The 24,972-nt window shown below is 38.3% G+C and overlaps 1 protein-coding gene across 4 annotated transcripts in view; it reads left to right on the top strand.

Annotated features, from left to right (window-relative positions):
• The window catches only part of LRP6 (LDL receptor related protein 6), a 178,694-nt gene that overhangs the window by 69,676 nt on the left and 84,046 nt on the right, over positions 1-24,972 (top strand). For 2 of the 4 annotated variants that reach the window (XM_070371106.1, XM_070371104.1), the window contains exons 3-4: positions 2,922-3,029; positions 11,969-12,166. In XM_070371106.1, the coding sequence (XP_070227207.1) occupies positions 2,922-3,029; positions 11,969-12,166 (306 nt within the window). The remainder of the gene's footprint in view (positions 1-2,921; positions 3,030-11,968; positions 12,167-24,972) is intronic. The other 2 variants (XM_005890037.2, XM_005890036.3) reach the window with 1 other exon arrangement.

Genomic DNA, 24,972 nt, shown 5'->3' with positions numbered 1-24,972 from the left:
AAAGAAGGACTAAAGAGTCTCTTGATGACAGAGTGAAAAAATTGGCTTAAAGCTAAACATTCAGAAAACTAAGATCATGGCATCTGGTCCCATCACTTCATGGGAAATAGATGGGGAAACAGTGGAAACAGTGTCAGACTTTATTTTGGGGGGCTCCAAAATCACTGCAGATGGTGACTGCAGCCATGAAATGAAAAGACTCTTACTCCTTGGAAGGAAAGTTATGACCAACCTTAGTTCAGTTCAGTCGCTCAGTCGTGTCTGACTCTTTACGACCCCATGAATCACAGCACGCCAGGCCTCCCTGTCCATCACCAAATCCCGGAGTTTACTCAGACTCATGTCCATCGAGTCAGTGATTCTATCCAGCCATCTCATCCTCTGTCATCCCCTTCTCCTCCTGCCCCCAATCCCTCCCAGCATCAGAGTCTTTTCCAATGTGTCAACTCTTCGCATGAGGTGGCCCAAGTACTGGAGTTTCAGCTTTAGCATCAGTCCTTCCAGTGAACACCCAGGACTGATCTCCTTTAGAATGGACTGGTTGGATCTCCTTGCAGTCCAAGGGACTCTCAAGAGTCTTCTCCAGCACCACAGTTCAAAAGCTTCAAGTCTTCGGTGCTCAGCTTTCTTCAGAGTCCAACTCTCACATCCATATGTGACCACTGGAAAAACCGTAGCCTTGACTAGATGGACCTTTGTTGGCAAAGTAATGTCTCTGCTTTTCAATATGCTATCTAGGTTGATCATAACTTTCCTTCCAAGCAGTAAGTGTCTTTTAATTTCATGGCTGCAATCACCATCTGCAGTGATTTTGGAGCCCCCAAAATTAAAGTCTGACACTGTTTCCACTGTTTCCCCATCTATTTCCCATGAAGTGATGGGACCAGATGCCATGATCTTCGTTTTCTGAATGTTGAGTTTTAAGCCAACTTTTTCACTCTCCTCTTTCACTTTCATCAAGAGGCTTTTTAGTTCCTCTTCACTTTGTGCCATAAGGGTGGTGACGTCTGCATATCTGAGGTTATTGATATTTCTCCTGGCAATCTTGATTCCAGCTTGTGCTTCTTCCAGCCCAGCGTTTCTCATGATATACCCTGCATATAAGTTAAATAAGCAGGGTGACAATATGTAGCCTTGACGTGCTCCTTTTCCTATTTGGAACCAGTCTGTTGTTCCTTGTCCAGTTCTGACTATTCCTTCCTGATCTGCATATAGGTTTCTTAAGAGGCAGGTCAGGTGGTCTGGTATTCCCATCTCTTGAAGAATTTTCCACAGTTTATTGTGATCCACACAATCAGAGGCTTTGGCATAGTCAATAAAGCAGACATAGATGTTTTTCTGGAACTCTCTTGCTTTTTCGATGATCCAGCGGATGTTGGCAATTTGATCTCTGGTTCCTCTGCCTTTTCTAAAACCAGCTTGAACATCTGAAAGTTCATGGTCCACGTATTGCTGAAGCCTGGCTTGGAGAATTTTGAGCATTCCTTTACTAGCGTGTGAGGTGAATGCAGTTGTGCAGTAGTTTGAGTGTTCTTTGGCATTGCCTTTCTTTGGGATTGGAATGAAAACTGACCTTTTCCAGTCCTGTGGCCACTGCTGAGTTTTCCAAATTTCTATGACCAACCTAGGCAGCATGTTAAAAAGCAGAAACATCACTTTGCTAACAAAGGTCTGTCTAGTCAAGGCTATGGTTTTTCCAGTGGTCATGTATGGATGTGAGAGTTGGACTATAAAGAAAGCTGAGCGCCAAAGAATTGATGCTTTTGAACTGTGGTGTTGGAGAAGACTCTTGAGAGTCCCTTGGACAGCAAGGAAATCCAACCAGTCCATCCTGAAGGAGATCAGTCCTGAATATTTATTGGCAGGACTGATGTTGAAAGTGAAACTCTAATACTTTGGCCACCTGATGGGCAGAACTGACTCATTTGAAAAGACTCTGATGCTGGGAAAGATGGAAGGCGGAAGGAGAAAGGGACGACAGATGATGAGGTGGCTGGATGGCATCACTGACTCAATGGACATGAATTTGAGTAAACTCCAGGAGTTGGTGATGGACAGTCCATGGACAGTCCATGCGTGTTGCAGTCCATGGGATAGCCAAGAGTTGGACACGACTGAGCGACTGCAATGAACTGAATTGAACTGAGGTGCTCAGTGTTAATTCTGCGTTGAACTGAATTGATGAAAATGAAACAGATTAATTTAAAAAACTTTGCTTATGGAGACAAACGCTAAAGTGTGCAACACTGGGTTTCCCTGGTGGCTCAGTGGTAAAGAATCCACCTGCCATTGGATGGGACATGGGTTCCATCCCTGGTCCAGGAAGATGCCACATGCCTCAGAACAGGTAAATCTGTGCTCTAGAGCCCGGGAACCACAATTACTGAGCCTTTGTGCTGTGGATACTAAAGCTCTCGTTCCCTAGATCCTGTGGTCTGTAACAAGAGAAACCCCAACAGTGAGAGGCCGGTGCACCACAACTAGAGAAAAGCCTACATAGCAGGGAAGACCAAAATAAGTAATTAAAACACAACAAAACAAAACAAAAAGGGGGGAACTCCATGCAAAGCCGAAACTACATAAAGCAATCTTACTAATTAGTATATAAATTACAATTCTTTCGTGACTTTAAAATTTTTCATCAAAATATTAAATATTATTACTGTCTGATGTAAATGTATAGAGAAGTAGAAAAACAGTAAAACTAGTATGTATTTACTTATATTACATCTATAAAATATTAGAAGTATCATTAAAAATAGTTTGAGCAGAGAATGCTGCTCTCTTCTCACTGTATAACTTACTATACAGAGCAAGCATCTTTTCTGTGCCCTAGTGAATTATAATATTCCTCTCTGTGTTTGGAGCAAGCCTTCAAAATATTTAATATTAATAATTAATATTTAATTTTGTGTTTTCAGTGTTGTGAATTATCTGAGAGAGTTCCTTCAGTGTGAAGTTATTTTTGGTGGCATCACTCTGGGATGTGTTTATCCTTTTGGGCACAACCACTTTGCTCATTTATGTTGGTAAGCTGGCTTTGACTAAATTCTCCCGGCTGCGTATCTATCTAGAATTTTGAATGACAGTGGTGTCAACAACCCATAGTCAACTGTTTCTTCTATAACTCTATTTATATTCAGTTCAGATTTCATCTATACTTACCACTTTTCATTTCTTTGCTGCACTTTCATCTTTCTTGGCCAATTTTCTTTTGATAATATATTTTCATAGAATGTCACATAGCTTTTATCAGCACAAAGAGGCAGCATGGGCATACACTCTGCTGTCTGTGTGTGAGCTGAATAACAGTTGAGTGGAGACCAGTCATAGACTTTGAAAGAGGAGTGTGATTGATGACGGATCATGAAACACATCTGTCATTTACACGGTGATTTGTGGAGCTGGTAGTGAAATTTGTGGTTACCATAACTGAAATTTGACCATGTTGCGTGTATGTAGGGTGATGTTATTTAACTGAAATTCATCTATGGTGGAATCGTGCAAAGCATTGACTTCCTGAGCAGAATTAAAGGCAAGGTACTGGAGTGAACCTACGTGAAGGATCCTGAAGTTTGCTTATGCTTCATTTATGGTAAATCTGCTTCTGAGTTGTTACATGCTATATACAATGATGAACTAAAGAAAGTTTGAGAAATTGTGTATTTTGGTACAGATAGAGTTTAAATTTCGATTTTTTTGGAAGAAATCTTCTATATGATTTTGCCATTTTTATGTTGTTGTGCATATACATAAGACTTCTTCTTAGCCAAGCACTTAATTTATGGGGATACTAGCTGATTGGGAAAAGATAAACATAGATATTCAGTTTATCTTCCCACCTGCCTCTTTTTCCTACTGTTTATCAAGATCCAGAACAGTGAAAAAACTCACAGGTAAAAGTGAAAAAAATTAGATCAGCACAAGCAACTGGAGCGTTTCTGCACAGCAAAGGAAATAGTCCCCCTGCCAAGCCCTACAGAGTGGGAGAAAATATTTGTAAGTAATATATTAGATAACGGTTAGTATCCAAAATATAGTAAGAACTTACACAACTTAAACCAATCCATTTAAAAAAAATGGGCAGAGGAACTAAATAGATATTTTTCAAAAGAAAATAAACCTAAATGGCCAGTAGCTACATGAAAAGGTGCTCCATATTGATAATCATTAGGGAAATGCAAGGCAAAACCTCAATGAGATATCACCTCTCACCTGTTAGAATGTTTATTATCAAGAAGACAAGAGGTAAGTGATGCTGAAGATGTAGAGATAAGGGAATTCTTGTACACTGTTGTTAGGCATGTAAATTGGTTTAGTTCTTATGGAAACCAATATGAAAGTCTTTAAAAAATTAAAAATGTAACTGCCTTATGGTTCAGCAATTCCACTTCTGGATATACAGTTGAGCTTATTATTATTTTTAATTTATCTTGATTGTGTTGGGTGTTTGTTGCTGCATGCAGGCTTTCTCTAGTTGTGGCAAGTGGGGGCTGTTCTTCCCCTTGGTGTTCGGGGTTCTCATTGCTGTGGCTTCTTTTATTGTGGAGTATGGGCCCTAGGTGCACATGCTCAGTAGCTCAGTAGCTGCAGCGTATAGACTGTAGGGTGCTTGGGCTTCAGCAGTTGGTGGCACACGGGCTTGGTTGGTCCATGGCATGTGGAATCTTCCTGGACCAGGATCGAACCCTTGACTTCTGCGTTGGCAGGTGGATTCTTACCACTGTACCACCAGGGAGGTCCTATACTTGAGTTTGAACAGCGTGGTTTAGGAGTGCTGACCCTCTGTGCAGTTGAAAATCCACTTGTAACTTATAGTCTTCCTTTTGTATATACATGATTGCTCTGTATCTGAGATTCTACATTTGTGGATTTAACCTGCCATGGGTTGTGTGATTGTCAACTGTTGTTGCTGTTCAGTCACCCATTTGTGTCTGATGCTTTGTGACCCCATGGACTGCAGCCCGCTAGGCCTCCCTGTCCGTCACCAGGTCCCAAAATTTGCCCAAGTTCATGTCCATTGCATTGGTGGTGCCATCCAGCCATCTCATCCTCTGACACCCTCCTCTCCTTCTGCCCTCAATCTTTCTCAGCATCTGGGACTTTTCCAGTGAGTTGTCTGTTCTCATCAGATGATCCTTCCAATAAGTATTCATGATTGATTTCTCTTATTGACTGGATTGTGTGGTACTGTAGTATTTTATTGTTGAAAAGAAAATTTGTATGTGGACCTGTGCAGTTTCAATTTCTGTTGTTCACAGCTCAGCTGTATATCCAAAGGAAATGAAAACAGGAATTGAAGAGATGTATGTACTCCTATATTCATTGTTAGTTATTCACAATAGCTAAGATACAGAAACAGCCTACATGTTCTTCAATAGATGAATGGATAAAGGAGTTGCCGTATATATGCACAATGGAATATTAGCCATTGAGAAAAAATAATCTGCCATGTGTGGAAACATAGGTGGACCTCGAGGGGATTATGCTAAGTGAGATAAGTCGGTCAGAGAAAAACAAATATTATATAGCATCACTTACATGTGGAATCCAAAAGAGCCAAACTTACAAAAACAGTGTAGACTGGTGGTTATCAGAAGCTGGGAGCTGGAGGAACTGGGAATATGTTGTTTAAGGGTACAAACCTAGAGCTAGTAGATAAATAAGTCCTTGAGATCGAATGCACAATGTAGTGATTATAGTCAACAATACTAGATTATAAACAACGAGATCTTAATTGTTCCCACTGAAGAAAAGAAAGTAATGATGTGAAGTGGTAAGTGTGTCAGCTAATGCTATGGTAGTCATATTTCAGTATATAAGTATCAAACCAACATATTGTACATCTTAAACTCACATGATGTTATGTGTCAGTTATATTTCAGTTTAAAGAAGGAAAAAACATTTAGGATAGGGAAACTTTGGACCTGGATTGTATAGTAATAAAAGAACAAATAATACATGGGTTGATTTAGTATTTTGTCATTGACTGGTTGCTTTCTTTTTAAAACTCTTACGGTGAGAGATCTGAATTCTTAGGATAATTGCATTCTAGCTTTCTTATGTTTGATTTTATGAGATATAAACCAGAGGTGAGCTGTTAGCTAGAACATTGCTAAAATATTTACTGATAGAATGACCTTTGAACAGTTGGCACTGAGACATGAAATTAGCATGTCAAAGTACGTGAAGAAATACTGCCACCAGATTCAGTCTGTGATCATGGGAAATCTCTAGTCAGTTTCTCTGCCAGCTTATTCTTCGAACCTGTTGTTTTCTTTTCTGCTGGCTGTTGTAGACAAGAGTTCTATCAAAGAGGTATTTGTTACCAAATCAGCAAATGGAAAAATTTTTCCTCATTTACTTAAAAAAAACTTTTCTTAATCCAGAAATTGCCAAAAACATAAATGTGTAAGTTAGAGGTAATAAACATTAAGCGAATGATCAGACGTATTTGTAATGCTACGAATGTGAAGTACTCTGAGAGCTTATATGGGACTGTATGACCTAATTTGTAATTTAAAGAAGGTCTGTTAGAGAAAACTTGATTTAAGTTGAACTCTGAAAGAGAAGATAACAGGTAAAGGGAAAGCGCTGTACTGCCAGGGAGTATGGTACCTGGCATATAATAAATAAAGGTGTGTGTGTGGGTGGGTGGGTGTGGGTGTGGGGGTGTGTGTGTGTGTGCGTGTGCATGCGCAGTTGTGTCTGACTCTCTGCAGCCTCATGGACTATAGCCCACCATGCTCGTCTGTCAATAGAATTTTCCAGGCAAGAATACTGGAGTGGGTTGCCATTTCCTACTCCAGGGAATCTTTCCAACCCAGGGATCAAACCCACATCTCCTTCATCTCATGCATTGACAGGTGTATTCTTTACCATGGCATCACCTGGGAAGCCCAAGGTGATGAAGAGAAGAGTGGTGTTAATTGAAGCTGAAGAGATGGGTAGGAGCCAGATAGTATAAAGATTGTGTTAATAACTTTGCCGTTCATTCTAAAAGTGAAACCATGAACAAGAGATTTATGATGTAAAAAACAATAGCTAGAGCATAGATAGAGCTTCTAAGTGCTTTGCATGTATTAACTGCTATATTCTGACAGAAACCATTTGACATGCATCTGTTTTTAATCCTTGTGTTATGAGGAATATGAGGGACAGAAAGGTGAAATAACTTGCACAAAATCATGTGTCTGGGAGTGGCGGGCCTGAGCACCCTAGCTCTGGAATCTCTGCTTTACATCATCGCTACACTATCTTTTATAATCCAACTTTTCCACACTTAAAGTACTTGTAGTTATAAATTATATGATTTATAATTGAAGAGTTCAAAAGAACAGTTCCTGTTATGGTGATATCTCAAATATGACATCATACTGCTTGGTGGTATATGGCTGAACATCTTTTACTTTAATAGCTGTGTATTTACTTTAATGTTTATTAATATTTACCTCTTTTAAGGCATCCCTTTTTTGACAGACCTAGAAATCATCTTTAGTTCTTGCTCTTCGTCACTCCTCAAGCCAAGTCCTGTCAGTTTTTTCTTCCCAAATACCTGTTGGCTTTACCCTCTATGATTATTTTTTTGAATGGAATCTTTAATCCATTTATATTTTATTGTCGTTATTTACTTGAATGTTGTTATGTCTGTCATTTTGTTTTCCTTCAGTTCAGTCACGTCTGACTCTTTGTGACCCCATGGACTGCAGCACACCAGGCTTCCCTGTCCATCACCAACTCCCAGAGTTTACTCATATTCATGTCCATTGAGTAGGTGATGCCATCCAACCATCTCATCCTCTTTCGTCCCCTTCTCCTCCCGCCTTCAGTCTTTCCCAACATTACGGTCTTTTCCAATGACTCAGTTCTGCCCATCAGGTGGCCAAAGTATTGGAGTTTCAGCTTCAACATCAGTCCTTCCAATGAACACCCAGGACTGATCTCCTTTAGGATGGACTGGTTGGATCTCCTTGCAGTCCAGGGACTCTAAAGAGTCTTCTCCAACACCACAGTTCAAAAGCATCAATTCTTCGGCACTCAGCTTTCTTTATAGTCCAACTCTCATATCCATACATGACTACTGGAAAAACCATAGCCTTGACTGCTGCTGCTGCTGCTAAGTCGCTTCAGTCGTGTCCGACTTTGTGCGACCGCATAGACGGCAGCCCACCAGGCTCCTCCGTCCTGGGATTCTCCAGGCAAGAATACTGGAGTGGGTTGCCATTTCCTTCTCCAGTGCATGAAGGTGAAAAGTGAAAGTGAAGTCGCTCAGTCGTGCCCAACCCTTAGCGACCCCATGGACTGGAGCCTACCAGGCTCCTCTGTCCGTGGGATTTTCCAGGCAAGAGTCCTGGAGTGGGGTGCCGTTGCTACTAGATGGACCTTTGTTGACAAAGTAATGTCTCTGCTTTTTAGTATGCTGTCTAAGTTGGTCATAACTTTCCTTCCAAGGAGTAAGCATCTTTTAATTTCATGGCTGTAGTCACCATCTGCAGTGATTTTGGAGCCCCCAAAAATAAAGTCTGTCATTGTTTCCACTATTTCTCCATCTATTTGCCATGAATTAATGGGACCAGATGCCATGATCTTCGTTTTCTGAATGTTGAGCTTTAAGCCAACTTTTTCACTCTCCACTTTCACTTTCACCAAGAGGCTCTTTAGTTCTTCTTTTCTTTCTGCCGTAAGGGTGGTATCATCTGCATATCTGAGGTTATTGATATTTCTCCTGGCAATCTTGATTCCAGCTTGTGCTTCTTCCAGCCCAGTGTTTCCCATGATGTACTCTGCATATAAGTTAAATAAGCAGAGTGACAATATACAGCCTTGACTACTCCTTTTCCTATTTGGAACCAGTCTGTTGTTCCATGTCCAGTTCTAACTGTTGCTTCCTAACCTGCATACAAATTTCTCAAGAGACGGGTCAGGTGGTGTGGTATTCCCATCTCTTGAAGAATTTTCCACAGTTTGTAATGATCCACACAGTCGAAGACTTTGGCTTAGTCAGTGAAGTATAGAAGTAGATGTTTTTTTTGAACTCTTGCTTTTTTGATAATCCAATGGATGTTGGCTGTTGGAGGCCAGAGTGAGGTACTCCGCCCATGGCAAAGGTCATGAGGAAGGAGGCTCGACATACGCAAAGGCGGGATCGAGCCTCAGGAGTCCCCCTGGAAATCCTCGAGCATCTACCCCCATTAACCAGAGCCTGCCTACTTTACTACTTTGTGCTCTCACCTACACCTCTGACTTTACGGGGAGCTGTCCCCCACCACCTCTTTCGGAAAAGGAGTTAACTTAGAGCTCTAGTTAATAATAATTCCTGGGCGTGATAAGAGTGTTTTAACCTACAAACTCCTCTGAAGGTTCTCTAGCCTGCCTGACAGGCTTGTCCGGCCACATGTGATTGCTCACAGCCTCCCAACCGTGAGAGGCATGAGATGCTTTAAACCTTCTAAAAACAGGTTCCTTAGAAAAGTTAGAAAACTATTAGTATAAGTATAATGGGCTGATTAGAAATTGTATTGGTGAAGGGTTTTTCATTTGTTGAGCCAATGTTTGTTGCTAAGTCTCCATATCCCCTGCCCTTACACACATTAATGAATATATAGAAGAAGTAACTATTAACCTTTGATATTAATCGCGTTAGGCCTTAGGCTAAGTAAATTCTTTCCTTAACTAAAACCCACTACACCCTCACCCTATAGGAATGTAACTTTATTTGGGTGGCGTCTGTTTTAAGAATAATCACCCTTGGAGAAAAAAGTGTTCTGACCACTGTCACAAGGAGAGGGTCATAAATTGTCAGCAGGCCCCCCTGGCCAGAAGATGATCTAACACCCCTAAGACCTCTGTATACATTTGTGTGAAGCACCTGACGTTAATAAAAGTCAGGACTGCTGTCCCCACATGACTTTTGTATAACATCTCAGTGTATAAAAACAGACTCTGGAAAATAAAGAATTGGGATCAGTTTCTCGAAATACTGGTCTCCCCATGTCGCGCTCTCTCTCTCACTCTGGTTGAATCTCCATCTGGATCGCGGAACCCACCATGCTTACTAATTATGCCTGGGCTTCTAAGATCCGACCGGGGAGGCCTCAGTGTCTCCTCTCCTTCGGGAGAACGGAAGGACACCTGTGGCCTACGTAAGTGGTGCAAGCTTCTTGTCTTGAAGTTTTATTGGTCTCCCGCGTAAACCAAGCTACTCAGCCTCTTTTCTCCACTGAATTTTCCTACTGAGCTATCCTTATTCTATTACTCTTTATATCTTTAATTAATATCTGATTGAAGCTATTGTATCCTGACCCTCGCCGACGCCGTCCCCGCTTCGAATACCCTGGATCAGCCGGGTTGGACCCCAGCAGTTGGCAATTTGATCTCTGGTACCTCTGCCTTTTCTAAAACCACCTTTTCTTGAACACCTGGAAGTTCACAGTTCACGTAATGTTGAAGCCTGGCTAGGAGAATTTTTGGAGAAGGCAATGGCACCCCACTCCTGTACTCTTGCCTGGAAAATCCAATGGACGGAGGAGCCTGGTAGGCTACAGTCCATGGGGTTGTGAAGAGCCAGACACGACTGAGCAGCTTCACTTTCTTTCACTGTATAATCATAAGGGATTTGATTTAGATCATACCTGAATGGTCTAGTGGTTTTTCCTACTTTCTTCAATTTAAGTTTTCCTTATGTCTTGCTTTTTTGTTATTTTGCTTCAACTTAACTGCCTCCATTAAGCAGATGTTTTCTAGGGTACAATTTTAATTTCTTGGTTAAATTTTTAGCTATAATTCTTTAGATATTTTCTTAGTATTTGTTAAGAGATTATAATATCATTTTTAATCACAATGGACTTCAGATTAATGCTAATTTAATTCCAGTAAAATACAGAAACTTTGCTTCAGTACTAATCTTTGTTTTTCCTTCTCCGTTTTGCTACTGTTGTCATATATTAGGGTTCTGTATTTAAAGCTCTAATATAGTGTAATACTGTGTTATAATAATCACCTTAAGCAGTCTTTTTTAGAGAAGTATTTAGTAAGATTATCTTGCATATAAGACTGTTTGGAAACTGGGAAGTCTTGCATTCTCACAATGAAATTCTCTTTACCCAAACCACAATAAAATGATCATACCTAGTAAATTAACATTAATACATTTCTATTATAGAATTTGACATACCATCAGATTTTGCCAAGTTGCCCAATAATATCTTTGTAACAGTTTGCCCAGAGAAGGCAGTGACAACCTACTCCAGTGTTCTTGCCTGGAGAATCCCAGGGACTGAGGAGTCTGGTGGGCTGCCGTCTCTGGGGTCGCACAGAGTCGGACCCGACTGAAGGGACTTTGCAGCAGCAGCCATTTCCCCAACCTATCTACCAATTTGATACACTGTATGCAGTAGTTACTATGTCTCTTTGTTCTCCTTTTACCCAGATTAATTTATCTGCCTTTATTTGACTTTATTAACATTGAAATGTTCAAAGGCATTTGTTTTCTAGAATGTTCTTTAATTTGGTAGTCTGTTTCCTTTATAATTTTGTTCAACTTATGCATTTTTGGACAGAAATACTGTGTAAGAGAACTTAACATAAAAAATGGTACATTTTTTCCCAACATATTGCCAGTGTTTTCCTTAATTGATGATAGATGATGTGAGTAAGGTGTTGTCCACCAAGTTTATTTTCTCTTAACATTATTGTTAATTTATGGGGAGATACACCGAGACAGTGTAAATACCCTTTTTCCCTAAAAGCTTTGATCACATGGTTTTCTTGTTGTGGATGATGCTGGACTTGAATCAGTTATTACCATCATGGAAGCAAAAAGATAGATGATTAAAATTTCAATAACAATTTCTAGGAATTTCAGTTTTAGTGTTTCTTAGAGAGCTTTCTTTATCCAGTAGTGATGATTGTAAGATACTTGGTAGTTAACCTGCTTATGTCATGGGTTTATTTTTCATATTTTTTTTAGGTTCATGTACTGGACAGACTGGGGAGAAGTACCAAAGATAGAACGTGCTGGAATGGATGGTTCTGATCGTTTCGTCATAATAAACACTGAAATTTACTGGCCAAATGGACTGACTTTGGATTATGAGGAACGGAAGCTGTATTGGGCAGATGCAAAACTTAATTTCATTCACCGATCAAATCTGGATGGAACAAATCGGTAAGATTGCCTTATATTTTTAAAGTCAGCCCCATGATAATCAAATTATAAAGCCTAATTTTATCAAGAAGTTGTTAACATATTTTTGGCTTAAGTGTCAAAGGGGAAGAAGAATAGATTTTTAGTTTGCTTTCTATAAAGGTAATGACATTTCTCGTCTGTCTTGGTGGCATTTAGAATTTATGGACTGTATTTTCTCCTCCTTTACTCTGAGCTAATTTAGTTCTTCAGTGGTTCTCAATCAGGGATAGTACTTCCACTCTCTTACAGAGTGTTTGGAAATGTGTGGGGAATTTTGGTTGACACAGAGACTGGGAGTACTGCTAGCATTTTAGTTCCCTGGCGGGCCAGGGATACTAAACATTCTGTAATGTGCTGGACTCCTAGTACGACAAAGAGCTCATCCCTCACAATTGCCCACAGAGCCCACCAGGTGCTATTTGTGGAAGCTTATTTGATAAACCTCTAAACCAGGACAGGGTTGGCCAATTTTTCCTGTGAAGAGCCAAGTCATTATACGCTTTGTGGGCCATATCTCTGTTGCACCTATTTACCTCTGCTGTTGTGGTGTGAAAGAAGCTATATAGAATACTTAAGGGAATGGGCATGGTTTTGTTCCATAAAACATTTTTGAGCCGGTGGACTCTGGTTTGCTGACCTGTAGATCAGGAGAAAACCTGCTGCATATTTGCTGTATCCTGGTATCCACAGAAGACAGAGACATAATATATAAACATGGAATTCCCACTCAGATCATGTTCAGATTGTTTTTATTTAGTTAAGTTTTTTATTCAAAAGTAGTTGATTTACAGGGTTGTTGTGTTAATATTTTTAAAGACACTTGATGTCCTTGTGTTTGGAAGATTATTTGGATTTCTAGTGGTCTCATTTTAAGACCCCAGCAGAAACAGAAAGCCTTAGATAATTGAAGGAATTTGTCAAAGTGAAAACATCTGTTGCCATATATAGTTGCACTATTTTTATTTTTTTCTTGTGATGAGAACCTTTAAGATTTACTGTTTTAGTAACTTTGAAATGTTACAAGGCTATGGTTTTTCCAGTGGTCATGTATGGATGTGAGAGTTGGACTATAAAGAAAGCTGAGTACCGAAGAATTGATGTTTTTGAACTGTGGTGTTGGAGAAGACTCTTGAGAGTCCTTTGGACTGCAAGGAGATCCAGCCAGTCCATCCTAAGGAGATCGGTCCTGGGTATTCATTGGAAGGACTGATGTTGAAGCTGAAACTCCAGTACTTTGGCCACCTGATGCGAAGAGCTAACTCATTGGAAAAGACTGATGCTGGGAAAGATTGAGGGCAGGAGGAGAAGGGGACGACAGAGGATGAGACGGTTGGATGACATCACTGACTCAATGGAAATGGGTTTGGATGGTCTCTGGGAGTTGGTGATGGACAGGGAGGCCTGGCGTGCTGTGGTTCATGGGGTCACAAAAAGTCAGACATGACTGAGCAACTGATCTGAACTGAACTTTGAAATATGTAAGATAGTATTATTAACTACAGTTGCAGTGCTGTGGATTACATTCTCAGGACTTAACTTTTTTTTTTTTTAAATACCTGGAAGTTTGTATCTTTTTGATGCCTGTTAGCCATTTCACTAGCCTCCATACCTTGCCTGTGGCAACCATCAATCTGTTCTATCTGTGGGCTTGGTTTTTAGTTCATTTGTTTGTTGTTTAGATTCAACATATAAGTGAGATCATACAGTATTCCTCTTTCTCTGTCTTATTTCGCTTAGCATGATGCCCTCAAAGTCTATTCATATTGTCAAAACTAGTAATATTTCATTCTTTTGTATAGCTGACTAATATTTTGTTGTACATATATAGCATATCTTCTTTATCCATCCCACCATCCCACCATCCCAACATCCCACTTGGGTTGTTTCCTTTTCATTTCCTTTTGTGAATTATGTTGAGTGAACATAGGGATGCATGTGTCTTTTCAAGTTAGGGTATGCAGTGGTTGTTAACTAGACTTGTTGCAATCATTATGCATTATATAGAAGTATCAAATTATTATGTTGTAAACCTGAAACTAATGTTGTATGTCAATTATACCTTAATTAAAAACAAAAGAAAATTGGAAAATTCAAAATTACATGGAGGATTAAACAAGATTCTCCTGAAAAACCTGTGGTTGAAGGAGGCTGTCAAAGGAAAATAAAAAATATCTGGAGACCAATGAAAATAGAAATACAACATACCAAAACTTACAGGGTTTCTAAGAGGTAAGTTCATAGTGATAAATGCTTACATTTGAAACAAGAAAAGTCTCAAATAAACAACCTAATGTTAAACCTCAAAGAGATAGATAAAGAAGGAGAAACTAAGCCCACAGCTGCCACAAAGAAGGGAATAACAAATCAGAGTGGAAATAAATGAAATAGAAATTAAAAATACAGTAGGAAAGATCAGTGAAAAAGCAAGAGTTGGTTTTTTTGAAGAGAAACTATACAAACCTTTAGTTCGACTTAATAAGAAAGAGAGGAGACTGAAATAAAATCAGAAAGAGGAGACATTACAACTGTAAATACAAAGGATCATAAGAGACTACTGTCAACAATATATACCATCAAATTGAACAGCTTAGAAGAAAGAGATCATGACTGAATCATGAAGAAATAGAAAATCTGTCAACAATATATGCCATCAAATTGAACAGCTTAGAAGAAAGGGATCATGACTGAATCATGAAGAAATAGAAAATTTGAACAAACCAATTATTTATAAGGAGATTAAATTAGTAGTTAAAAACCTCCCCAAAACAAAAGTAGAGGACCAGAAGACTTCACTGGCAAATTCTACCAGACATTTGAGAAAGAATTAGTACCAATCTTTCTTAAAGTTTCCTGAAAAATAGAAGAGGAGGGAATTCTTAAAAACTCATTTTATGTGGTTAGCATTATCTTGATACCAAAACCAAACAAGAAACCTACAAGAAAAGAAAATTACAGGCCAATATTCTTAATGAATATAGCTGCAGAAGTTCTCAACTCAGAACTAGCAAACTGAATTCAGCAGCACATTAAAAGGATCATACTCCACAATCAAGTGGATACAAGGATTGTTCAGTATATGCAAATTAATGTGATTCAGCACATTAACAAAATGAAGGATGAGAATCGTGTGATCATCTCAATAGGTGCAGAAAAAGCATATGATAAAATTCAACATCCATTCATGATTAATTCTCAAGAGTGGGTGTAGAGGGAACATACCTCAACAGTGAAAGCTATGTATGACAAACAACTAATAATATATTCAAAAGTGGAAAACTGAAAGTTTTTCATCTAAGGTCAGAGCAAGATAAGGATGTTTACTCTTGCCATTTTTAATCAGCATGGTGCTAGAGGTTCTAACCAGAGTAGTTAGGCAAGGAAAAGAAGGAAAATGCATCTCAGTAAAAAGGAAGAAGTAAAACTATTTGCAGATGGTCTCGTGTTATACATAGGAAATCCTGGAAACGCCACCACAGAACTGTTTGAATCAATAAACAGATTCAGTTAGATTGCTGGATACAAAATCAATATACAAAAATCACCTGTATTTCTGTATGTTAATAACAAACTGTCAGAGAAATTAAGGAAACAATCTTATTTATTGTATCATACAAAAAAAATGCCTAATAAGTTTAACCAAAGAAGTAAAAGACCTATACACTGAGAACTATGATGCTGATGAAAGATATTGAAGAAGACACAAATAAATTGAAAGATATTTCATGCTCACAGATTAGAAAAATTAATTTGTTAAAACATCCATACTGTGGAAATCCATCTACAAATGTAGTGCAGTCCAGTGCACAAATCAGAGTTCCAGTGCACTTTTCACAGAAGTAGAACAAACAATTCTAAAATTTGTGTGGAATTGCAAAAAAACCACAAATTGCCAAAGGAATCTTGAGAAAGAATAAAGCTGGAGGCATTACACTTTCTAACTTCAAACTATATTTGCAAACTGTATTACTCAAAGTGGTATGGTATTGGCGTAAAGACAGACACTAGATCAGTGGAATGGAATAGAGAGCCCAGAAACAAACCCATGCGTATTTGGTCAGTCAGTTTATGACGGAGGAGCCAAGAATGTTCAGTGGGGAAACTAATGTCTTCATTACAGTTTCTGTAGTATCTTCAGCAAATAGTGTGAGAAAACTGGATATCCACACCCAAAAGGATGAAACTAGATCCCTGTCTTATACCACACACAAAATCAACTAAAAATGAATTAAAGATGTCAGTATAAGACCTGAAACTATAAATTTTTTTTGAGAAGAAACAGGAGACAAGCTCCTTCACATTGGTGTTGGTTATGATTTTGTGAGCATGTGTTTGAAACCTCAAGCAAACAGTATGGTGCCTCCTCAAAAAATTAAAAATATTACTCCATATGATCTAGTAATCGCACTTCTGGAATTCTTATCCAGAGGAAATGAAAACAATCTTGAGGCGATATCTGCACTTCCACGTTCATAGTGGCATTATTCACAGTATCCAATACATGAAACAATCAAAATGTCTGTCAGTGGATGAATGGATAAAGAAGATGTGGTATATACACATTCAGTAGAATATTGTTCAGCCACGAGAAGGAAGGACATCCTGCTGTTTGTGGTTACATGCATGGACTCTGAGGCCCTAATGATCAGTGAAATGAGCCAGAGAAAGGAAGACAAATATTGGGTGTGTCACATATATGTGAATCTTAAAAAATGTCACAAACTCATAGAAACAAAAGAAAACTGGCTGTCAAGGAGTTGGAGGAAATAGATGTTCCCATTTAAAAAAAACCCAAAAAAGGAAACCCCAGTCAGTGTATGAGATACTGTAAATAGCTGGATGAGTATTCTTGCATATGTGTATCATCACTGTATACAGTTTATCATTCAGATTTGTTTGTTGATTATACCTGGTAAAGCCAGGGGAAAAAAAAAAAGAATGAAAAACAGAATAATGTCCTTAGGTAGAAAACTCCCCAGAAAAATATGATTATAGAACAGATCAAGTGAAAGACGCTCAGTTCAGTCAGTTCAGTTTAGTCGCTCAGTTGTGTCCAACTCTGCGACACCATGGACTGCAGCATGCCAGGCTTCCCTGTCCATCACCAACTCCTGGAGCCTACTCAAATTCATGTCTGTCGAGTCTATGATGCAATCCAAACATTTCATCCTCTGTTGTCTCCTTCTCCTCCTGCCTTCAATCTTTACCAGCGTCAGGGTCTTTTCAAATGACTCAGTTCTTTTCATCAGGTGGCCTAAGTATTGGAGCTTCAGCTTCAGCGTCAGTCCTTCTAATGAATATTTCCTTTAGGATTGACTGGTTGGATCTCCTTGCTGTCCATGGGACTCTGAAGAGTCTTCTCCAACACCACAGTTCAAAAGCATCAATTCTTCGGTGCTCAGCTTTCTTTATAGGACAACTCTCACATCCATACGTGACTGCTGGAAAAACCATAGCCTTGACTAGACGGACCTTCGTTGGCAAAGGAAGTCTCTGCTTTGAATATGCTATCTAGGTTGGTCATAACTTTGCTTTCAAGGAGCAAGCATCTTTTAATTTCATGGCTGCAGTCACCATGCAGTGATTTTGGAGCCCCCAAAAATAAAGTCTCTCACTGTTTCTGTTGTTTCCCCATCTTTTTGCCATGCAGTGATGGAACTGGGTGCCATGATCTTAGTTTTTAAATGTTGAGTTTTAAGCCAACTTTTTCACTCTCCTCTTTCACTTTCATCAAGAGGCTCTTCAGTTCTTTTTTGCTTTCTGCCATAAGGGTTGTGTCATCTGCATATCTGAGATTATTGATATTTCTCCCGGCAACCTTGATTCCAACTTGTGCTTCATCCAGCCCAGCATTTCTCATGATGTACTCTGCAAATAAGTTAATTAAGCAGGGTGAAAATATACAGCCTTGACGTACTCCTTTTCCTATTTCGAACCAATCTGTTGTTCCAAAGGCTCTCAGTCCTGTCCAACTCTTTGTGACCCCATGGACTAAACAATCCGTGGAATTCTCCAGGCCAGAATACTGGAGTAGGTAGCAGTTCCCTTCTCCAGGGAATCTTCCCAACCCAGGGATTGAACCCAGATCTCCCACATTGCTGGTGGATTCTTTACCAGCTGAGCCACCAGGGAAGCCAAAGAATACTGGAATGGATAGCCTATGCCTTCTCCAGCAGATCTTCCCAACCCAGGAATTGAACTGGGGTCTCTTGCATTGCAGGTGGATTCTTTACCAACCCAGAATAGATCAAACCTCCACTTTAAAATGCACTATCACTAATTGAGACACCAATATTACATATCAAAGACCAACATAAGTTAGAATGAGAAAGTTCAGAGATGAGATGCCAGAACTGAGGAAAGAAGTAAAAGAAAAAACTAATTTCAGAAAAGCCAACTAAACTGGAAGGGACACAAGAGTGACTAAACCGAAAAGATTTTAAATTGAAGTTGTAAAGGGGGAAAAATTGAGGACTAAAAGAAATGGAAAAAGATGAAAAGGATTTGAGAGAAAGTGACAAATATTAAAGATAGGCAAAGAAGGAAAAACACATAGATAAAAAACCCTGTTAGGAAGATAACCTAAGGAAAGTAAGAGAACAAATATGAGAAACTGTAATTCTGGGAAAGTTTCTTAAAAGGAGATTCGAGTCTACAGATTGATAAGAGAACATTATGTACTTGGTAATACAAGTTAAAGCAAACAGCACCAAGGTATATTCTAGTAAAGTTACTCTGTAGAAAAAGGAAAATATTCTCTGGGCCTTTAATAGTAAAATAAATAATTTTTCAAATGAAAAAGAAAATTAGATTCACATTAGGCTTTCTCACAGCAATACTCCTTGTCAGAATTAAGTGAAGTAGTATTTTTAAAAGATACTCAGGGAGAGTGTGAACCAATTATTTTTCCCCCCAGCAAAATTGACTTTCCTTATACAAAGCTATAGATGAACTGTTATGAACATGAAAGAAATCAAGAAATACTATCCCTGAGTCATTGTGAAAATGGACTAGTGGCTGAGCTTTAGATAATCACAGTGATGAGCAAGATAACAAAATAAGGCTTGGTAAAGAGCAGTAAACATATAATTAACTTGTATGAAAATTAAAGGATGATTAAAATTGAGAGTATGGTATGTAATGACTGTATGTTTAGATAATGTAAATAAAGTACCATTCTGAAAAATTGGAATGAAGGGACTTCCCTGGCCATCTAGTGGTTAAGGTGCCACGGCTTCTACTGCAGGGGACATGAGTTCGATTCTTGGTTGGGAAACTAAGATCCTGCATGCTTTGCAGCATAGCTAAAAAAGAAAAAATGGAGTAAAATAAAAAATCAGAGTGAGAAGTACAGGTACTATATACATAGATTTTGTTTAACTCTTTATGGTAATTACATTGGTGTATTGGTATTAATATTTTTAATTTTGGATCAAATAAGTGAGTAATTTTTGGATATATTAAATCAAATGCCAGTGAATATGTAGAACTCTCCGTGTGGAAGAAAAGATGTATAGATGTAGTATTGTGGAGTTTAAGAGAAATTGATAATTCTGAGTTTTAGTTGAGAGTACTGGTGTGAGCTCATTAGTTATTGTAAGTTATAAAAATACATACAAATATGTATGTTTATTTCTTATGACCACTGATGAGGACTAGGGGGAAAAAAAAAAACCCACCCAGACCGTATTCTTGGAAAACTGTTCCACCTTAAAAGAAATCAGGTGTGATTTGGGTAACCCTAAGTCTCTTACAGGAAATACCCAAGTTGAGCTGGGATGTTATGTCATAGTCGATAGCATGGAAGCTGTTACAGGCTATTAGCGTCATTTCGTAAAGCCCAGAGAAATAATTTGAAAAGTCTCTCTCTGGTCAGAGATTGATTGAAACCCACCAGGTTTGTTTAAATCCTTGAGTTCATACTGATTTTCTGTCTTTCTTTAATTTTAAGAAAAGGAAGTAGTTACTTTCAGAGGATGAAGGGAACCAACCAGTTCATTAGCTTGAATGTTGGTAATAAAGAGAAAGAATCCAGCAATTTATCCCCCCTTTTCTATAGGAATCTACCAGTAGCTAACAAATTAGTAGATACAAAAAAGCTATTCCAGCTAGTAAATGAGAAATAATTAGAATTATCAGCATTTTATTACTTCTAGTGAACTGTTCAGTCTAGGCATTGAACATCAGTGGCTGCTTCATCACAAGGAAAAGAACAGACCCTATTTGATGGAAGAAAAGAGCCTCACCCCCTTTTATCTTGCCAAAAGGATCAATTCATTAGGAGTCTGATCAGAGTTGTTATTTGCAGGAATTGTGTGGGAAAGCAGAGGACAGGGAAACATTGAATTGCGCCATGTGTATGCATCAGCAGATTCAGACACACAGGGCAAATGACAGGGGTTGTTTGAACAGATAAACTGCAAAGATGATAAGGGAACTTAGAGATTAAAACAGACATAGAAAAGAAATTTACTAAAGGGGAAAGGGCGAGAGGAGGGATTAAATTAGGAGTGTGGGATTAAAATATGCATACTACTATATATAAAATAGGTACCCAACAAGGACCTACTGTATAGCACAGGGAACTGTATTCAATATTTTGTAATAACTTATATTGGGAAAGAATCTTGAAAAGAGTATATATACATATATGTTACATATATATATATATAACTGAATCACTTTGCAGTACACCTGAAACTACAGAATATTGTAAATCAGTATTTCAGTTAAAAAGAGACTGAAAAGAGGGTGGGTGAAGGCATGAATAGGCACAGAGGATTTAAATTTAGGACAGTGAGAAAACTTGTAGTATAATGATAGGTATATGTGTATATCACCACCAAGACTGGTCTTTAAGGTAAACCGTGGACTTTGGAGACTGTGACTTCGCACTTGATTTCAGGGCTTCCTGTAAAGCCAGAGTAGTTGAAACAATGAGGTACTAAATCTGAGCATAGATGTCAGTGGAACAGAATAGGGTTCAGAAGGTAGTTTACATGTATATGGTTAGTTGACTTTGTGACATAGGTATCTTGGATATCTTGGATAAATACACACTTTTAACTGGCCTTGACAGACACTGAAGAAAGATAATAAACTTTAAAAACTGGGAGGAATATAAAAGCTCTTTCTGTGAAAAATTTTAAATTCCTAATGACTAGAGTCAGGTTTTCAAGTTATGGTTATTAAAGTTATGAAGGTTATTAAAGTTATGAAGGTTATTAAAGTTATGAAGGTTATTAACGCTTTGGTTTGTCAGTGTTCCTCCTATTCAACTGCAGTTAGAAATGTGAGGGATGGTTGGAGGCAAGTGTAGAGAACTGGCTAAGAGCCAGATCACACAAGGTCTAGTATTCTAAAATGAGGCATTTGAATTTTAGCCTGTAGGTGTTGAGTCATTGGAGGTTTTGAAGTTGCAGATTGACATGGATTTGTCTTTTAGAAATACCTTTGGTAAAAAAAAAGAAATACCTTTGGTAGTTGTGTAGAGAATGAAGACTAATGATTTCATTTCCTTAAGTCTTCCAGTTAGTCATCATCATTCTCCAGAAAAGTACAATCTCTTCACTGTAATTTACATGATCTCATTTATTTACCTTGTTTTAGACAATATTCTTACCACTTCTGCCCTTGTCTGCTGTGCCCCAATCCTGTCAAACCATTTGTGGCTCCCTGATGGTGTTTATGATAGCTCCTAGGTTTCTGCTTTGAATGGCTTATTCAATGGAAATGCCATTCAGTGAGATAGAAGATTAAGGAAAGGAAGACAGATTCTTCTTCCTTCCTTCCTTTTCATTTTTTTTTAATGTAGAAAGAGAGTGAGATTGAATTCAAATTTGGACAAGTTTGCATTTGCATTTGAGTTGCTAATAGAAAACTATGATGATGAAGTCTGGGGAGCTTTGGATGAATGAGCCTGCTGCTCAGCAGAGTAGTCTCAGAGGGAGTCTTAGATTTATAGCCATTACCAAGTTAATGGTTGTTAAAGCCGTGGACTGTAAACTTAGGGGTATTTTGCATCAGTGCTAGAGGCTTAGGCAGAGATAACGACCACATACCAGATACGTTGAAGAATTTCTTCAAGACTGAGGGATGTCCCAGTCCGAGCTGCTCCTGATCAGCTATCCCCATTTGCCTGGTTTCCGGGAACACCCTCAGACCCAGGCAGATCAGCACGGTTGGTCATCTACTGAGCTTGTGAAGAATCTGCTTCCCACAGAAGCAAATTGAAGAAATTTACCCACATAAACAGTAGTAACCACAACTCTAGAGATGGAGGGCTGAAGGTGAGGCTGGTGAGAGGGAGGTGGGGTAGGGTGAAAGATGGGCCTCATCTGGATTCTGTTAGCACCTCTGGGAAATACTGCATATACCAGACACTAAAGGACATGCACCTTATGGCAACCAAATTTGACATGATTGAACATGTTAGGCAAAGATCAGAGGTGTAAAGCTGGCTGTGAATGAGTTCAGTGGTGCCAGAGAATAAGCAGGATCATGGTATCAGCAGAGTTCTTGGTGTTAGCAGAACACTGAAATACAGTGGGTAATGAACCATGTTCTCAGGAGAAATACCGTTAGGTTTCTGCTAGACTGTGGTCAAAAAATTTTTGTCAACTGATGATTATATAATTTTAAAAATATATGTTTATGTTTAAAGATGCTTTATTTAATATATAATGTTGGCAATATGGGTTTTTAATTATAGCACATTCAGTGCAGTGTTATATAGCCTCTAAAATTAATATGAAACCAATATTTAATAATATTAAAATTTTTACAATACATTATGAAATGAAGACAGGTCATTATAATGCACTAAATGCTGGGCATTTACAGAAATTCACTTTTTGTAAAAAAAAAAAAAAAAGTTACAGTCAGATGTTGTTTAAATAAGATGACAGCACGCATTGGAGTCTTTCAGAATGCATGCATTAACCATTTTTTCCTCAGGGCATATTAATCATCATTAATGCAACAAGGTGCATGGGGCCCGCTGCATATAATCCCGTGAAGAAGCTCAGTCCTGATGGGTGGCGAATGCTCTTTATTTGTGTTTGGTGCAGGTGCCTCAGTTGTCTCTTGCTTTGGCTCAGCTGTTCTCTTTCGTCCTGTTGGGGGCTGTGATTTAGAGCGAATGAATTTTTACCAAATTATTAATTCTAAATTCCATTGGTTAGTTGGTTTCCTGTTCTATCTTAGTTGGTTTCATGTTGTGCCTCAGCTCTTGATAACAGAAACCAGTGTTCCATGCCTTGACCTTTGGAAGTCGCTTGTATTTGTGTACATACATGTACACTTTGTACATGTGCACCTAATCAAGGAATGGGAAGATACACTTTGTATTTCTATTTCCAGTTTTTTTCTAGTGAACATACATGTACTCTTTCTGTAATCAGGAGAAAATGATGATTTTGGAGAAAGTATGCCAGATTTTGCCAGTGTGGTTTAGGTTCCTTTATGCTTCTCTTTTGCCTCTATTCCAGAAGATAAATTATTAACTTTCCTTCAATCTGTTTTGCCTATAATCTTCTTGAATATAGTTGAGTTTGGTCTTCCTTCACGTGAGGCTCAGTTGAATATTTAAGACACTATTCAAGTGAATTGCCCACTGTTAAATTCGTTTATTTCTCTTTCTGTTGAGCTGTAAGAATTTTATGTATTCTAGATATGAGTTCTTCATTGGATATATTACTTAGAAATAAAAGTTCAATCTATTAGCTTTTCTTGGTTGTTGTTATAAGTGTTTTTGAGGTACTAAGAAATCTTTGCTTAAACCAAAGTCACAAGGATTGATGCTTTTCTAAGAGTTTTATTGTTTTAATTCCTAACATTTAGATCTGTGATCCACTTTATGTATGATGTCTTACACTCTTTTATTCACTTCCGAATATTTGGTTATTTTTTATGGTGTTATGAACAAGTTATTTAATAAATTTCAATTTTGCCATTTTTCTCAGCACCATTTATTAAAGAAACTGCTTTTTCTTCATTGGCTGTCCTTGGTTCCCTTGCTAAATATTAGTTGGCTGTATCACTTTTTGTATTTTTCACTGCTAGTCTGTAGAAATTTATTTCTATATATTAATCTTGTATGCTGTAACCTTGTCGAATTAAGTACGTCTGAGGCTTTTTTTTCTTTTAAATTCTTCAGTGTTCTCTGCATACAGAATCATGTCATCTGTGAATAATGACAGTTTTATTTCTTCCCTTCCCATCTGGTTGCCTTTAGTCTTATTTCATAATACTCACTAGACCCTCTGCTGAATAGAAGACATTCTTGCTTTGTTCCTGACCTTTGGGGGAAAGCAGTGATTTTTTTTTTTTTTTTGGCCATTGAACAGGATCTTAGAGAATATACTTTGTATGATTTCAGTCTTTTAAAATTAATTGATACTTGTCCTAATATTCAGAGTTCCATATCCTTGATGATTTTCTGTCTAGTTGTCCTACCTATTAATGAGAATAGGATTTTGAGATCTCAGACTGTTACTGTTTTGTTTTTTCCTTCAGTTCTGTCAGGTTTTGCTTTGTTTGGGGCTGTTTTTACTTGTGTATGTTTATAATCGCTATATCTTGATGATTTGACTGCCATTATAAAACGTGCTGCTTTATCTCTAGTAATATTTTTTTGTCTGAAAGTATGTTTTGTCTGATAGACCACTTCATCTCACTTATGGTTACTGTTGGCTTTCAGTAAATTTGGGTCTTTGGGTATGTGTGCCTCTTGTAGACAGCATACAGTTGAATCTTGTTTAGTTTTACCCAGTTTAACACCCTTTGCC

This window comes from Bos mutus, chromosome 5 (assembly GCF_027580195.1).
Source record: "Bos mutus isolate GX-2022 chromosome 5, NWIPB_WYAK_1.1, whole genome shotgun sequence".
In the NCBI taxonomy this organism is placed as follows: Eukaryota; Metazoa; Chordata; class Mammalia; order Artiodactyla; family Bovidae; genus Bos; species Bos mutus.
This window is presented reverse-complemented; position numbering and strand designations above follow the sequence as displayed.